The sequence below is a fragment of the Orycteropus afer genome, unplaced genomic scaffold (genome assembly GCF_000298275.1).
Source record: "Orycteropus afer afer isolate SDZICR_OR568_19922 unplaced genomic scaffold, OryAfe1.0 scaffold00064, whole genome shotgun sequence".
Classification (NCBI taxonomy): Eukaryota; Metazoa; Chordata; class Mammalia; order Tubulidentata; family Orycteropodidae; genus Orycteropus; species Orycteropus afer.
In genome coordinates, this window is record NW_006921651.1 from 11,814,434 (window position 1) to 11,818,581 (window position 4,148).

The 4,148-nt window shown below is 37.2% G+C and overlaps 1 protein-coding gene across 1 annotated transcript in view; it reads right to left on the bottom strand.

Moving 5' to 3' along the window:
* ENTPD1 (ectonucleoside triphosphate diphosphohydrolase 1) overlaps positions 1 to 4,148 on the bottom strand; it is a 216,676-nt gene that overhangs the window by 73,740 nt on the left and 138,788 nt on the right. The window contains 1 exon segment of the mRNA XM_007940056.2: positions 3,658 to 3,785. Coding sequence (XP_007938247.2) covers positions 3,658 to 3,785 — 128 coding nt within the window.

Consider the following 4,148-nt stretch of genomic DNA (forward strand, 5'->3'; position numbering starts at 1 on the left):
ATCAACTCCCAGCCACTCAACCAGGCCCAGCCAAGACACAAACATAACTACCATACCTACCCTTAATCAATGCAAATTTTCTACTACTGTAAACTGAAACTCAGTACTCTATAACCAATAAATCCACACCTCCATCCTGCCCTTTGTAACACTAATAAATTTGGTCTTTATACATTGCTCTGTTCTTGTCTTTTTATATAAGTGAAGTCATACAGTATTTGTTCTTTTGTGATTGACTTATTTCACTCAGCATAACATCTTCAAGCTTCATTCATACTGTAGCCTGTATCAAGACTCCATTTCTCCTACTGGCTAAATGGTATTTCATTATACATATATGTATCTATATATATACACACACACACACACCATACACCACATTTTGTTTATCCGTTTATTCATTGATGGGCAGTAAGGTTGTTTCTACCTTTTGCATATTGTGAATAGTGCTGCAATGAAAATTGGTACACAAATATCTGTTTCAGTCCCTGCTTTCAAGTGTTTTGGATATACACCTAGGAGTGGAATTGCGGGTCACATGGTAGATCTTTTTTTTTTTTTTTTTTTGGTGAGAGGTGAGGGGGTGAGGGTAGAGGTACTGCCACAATTTTTTTTTTTTTTACACTGGCTGTACCATTTTGAATTCCCAGGAGCAATGAATAAGCGTTCCAACTACTCTACTTCCTCGCCAACGTCTGTTATTTTCTGTTGGCTTATTTTTGTTTTTATTATCTTAGCTACTCTACTGGGAGTGAAATGGCATCTTGTTGTCATTTTGATTTGCATCTCTCTGCTGGCTAACGATGCTGAGTATCTTTTCATGTGTTCTGTGGCCATTTAAATGTCCTCTTTGTTAAAATATCTATTCAAGTACTTTGCTCACTTTTTTAAATTGGGTTCCATAGGGTTTTCTTGGCTGTAATTTTTACAAAAGCAGGCCATTCTTCCAAAGCGCCACTGGATGGGTTTGAACCACCAACCTTTAGGTTAGCAGCTGATCACAAATCACTTGCTCCACTCAGGCTCCTTAAACAAATGTACCAGGTACAAATATCCAAGTAAGTGTTATCTTCAAAATGGACATTTTGGGAAGGAAATACATTTATTCCATTAAATTACCCAAAACATTTTATTAGATCATGGTATTTGGGAAATCCTGAAACTGGTTTACAAGCCACATAAAACAGTCTCATTTTTCATTCTTTATTTTAAACTTTATAAAACATTCCATCATGTATCTTATTCATTAAACTTAGTTTTGAATGATTCCAATGATATTATTATAGCATATATTCTAAAGCAGCACTGTTCAATAGAACTTTCTATAGTGATAGAAATTATTTACATCTGTGTTATTTAATATAGTAGCCAGCAGTCACGTGACAATCTCAGAAAACTCACTGCCATCGAGTCAACTCCAACTCATAGCAACCCCCACTGGGCTTCCAAGGCTATACATTTTTATAGAAGCAGACTGTCTCATCTTTCTTCTGTGGAACAGCTGATAAGTTCAAACCTCTGACCTTTTGGTGAGCAGCCAAATGCTTACCACTATGCCACCAGAACTCCTTTGTGACTACCTACCACTTGAAATGTGGCTAATGCAACTCAAGGACAAAAGTTTAAATTTTTTTTAATTTTAATTAACTTATAATTAAAGGGCCACATGTGGCTAGTGGCTACCAAATTGGCAACACAAATCTAAAGCCATCACCAAGAGATATTCCCAAAATATTTTGGCCCTGATACATCCCTGGAATATTATTTAAATTAGTGAATAATCTTAACAAATGGCTAGTTTACGTATGTAAAATGATCTTTTTGTAAAATAAACCAGTGCCATTACCATAAAGATTCATTTCAGATGCCTGTGACTGTTCTTTCAAACATTCATATCTTTCACTTAAAGAATGCCAAAATACCTTGTTCTGTTTTTCCAGGCAACACAATAGATAAGCACAAGAGACTCAAAGCAGACCGTTGTGAATAAGGAAGGTTATACATGGCCACACATAGTACTTGGGGACACAGAGCTCAAGGCTACTGATGGATTTGCCTCCTAGGCAGTACTCTCTCCCATGATGCAATACTGAACATCTAAGAAGGTCAAATCAGGAAGGCAATCATGTACTTCTGGAGCTGGTAAACACACAGCAGAACTGAATGCCATGAGGCTTTCACTGTGAGTGAAGTTTCGCCAAGAGAACCGACATCATTCTTAACATTAAAAGGCAAAAGACAATTGACAATAAAATGGCATCAGTGAACAAAGGGGCTACTGTGCAAAACTCCACTGGGTTGGATTTGTGAGGCACAGGGAGCCAGTATGACATGCAGACCACAAAAAGTAATTAGATTGGGTGGTTAAAGTTTCAGTGGCCTGCCATCTTTCCAAACTTATAGTTTACCATCTTCTAATACAAGAGATGATACTTGTACACATGTATTCTAGGGCCTTTCTGGCTAAAGCTTTTGTATATATCACCACTCACATATAGATCTGTGTTCATTAGTAGAATGGTCTGCTGAGCCCTTTATAGATTTATTTACCATAATTTCAGTTGAAAATAGTATATCTACATTCTGCTTTTTAACTAACAGATTAAATAAAATAATGATCATACTACAAGGTACTTATAATTAAAGTACTTATAAGATATTGAAATTTTGCTTTGGTGACTTGGAGAGGAAGCAGAATTCATTTTCACAGCAGAGCTAACAACCTAATGGTTTTTGATTAATCCTAATTAGTTCTTCAAATGTGGGAATTTCTTGAGAAATCTGTCCATTTGTGAGTAAATTTCAAAATACTACACTTGATATATGTTTGTGTTCTCTGGGTTCTTCTTAAAATTGATTTGTTGGCTTTTTAAAATGTTTTTAGACATAAGGAACACGTTTGCTACACACTCCTTGACTTCCAAAACACTTTCTATGTAGCCTTATAATAAATACTGTACTGACATAGTGGTAATAAGGGGGTAAAAGGAATAAAGAGTGTAGTATATGATTCTGGTCATGCTGAAACAATGAGTAAGAAGTAGAGATCATACTAGAACATAGAATATCAGTGTAGTACAACACAGACCTCAATGTGGTGAATAAAGCATTTATCTCCATCAGAGCATCAATTTAGTAAGTTTGCTGAGCAAGCAAAAAGGTGATTATCTTGTCACCACTAATTGATTTAAGGCATTCCCTTTTCCAGAGTAAGCATGTGTTTCCATTTTACTTCCCTAATCCAATCTACCTCTGTAGTGATACTGCCTCGAAAACCCAAGGAGGGGTCGCTATGAGTCAGGTCTGACTTGATGGCACATAACAACAACAATCCAATAGACATTGACTTGCTTCTAGGTTTCCAGAATCTTAACTACAGGGAAATTTGTGAAAGCTGGGACTGCCATAATTTCCTTGGTCTCACAAGTTTTTCTTCTTTGACAGGGTACAGTCTTACCATTTTTCTGCCACTCGTTTTAGTGGAAAATAGTATTTGCGTTTTCCTGCTTTGACAGGTTTCCACCTTACACAGGCTCCAGCTTTTGCAGGTTTTACTTGGCTACTGGATGCCCTGATTTATGTAGCTCCTCTCTTTTCTCACTCTACACCCCTTCAGCACAGCCCCTCCCCTGCCCCGCACAGAAGGTTTAGAGTTACCTTAAAATTTTCTGATGTTTTTCTATTCTGGGACAGTCCCACAGCGAACAAAACTATCAGAGACAGGATAAAGATAAATCCAAGGATGACTGTGCCATTTCTGGAGAAAAACTTCTTCAGTCTAGAATCTATGACCAAAAACAGAATAGAAAATATAAACAAGAAAGCAACAAACATCAATTTTCCTTCCCTTTATTTCTGGTCCTGTTCTGCCTATCAAAGATACATAAAGGCCAATCTTTATGCTTGAGGCACTTGTAAAGCAATTGGGAATAGTTTGAGAACAAAAGCATTTGTCTGCATTGTGATAAGGGCCAGGACTGAATCTGTGACTGTGGTAAGGAGAATGAGCAGAATGAGTGACAGTGAACAGTAATTGGAATGGAAGAAGAGGTAGGAAGAGCCCCACACCGGTAGTATGTTTAATAGGTCACACAGGACTGTGAAGGGGCCAGTAGTAACTATCAAGGATATCCTTCCTCATTTTTTTT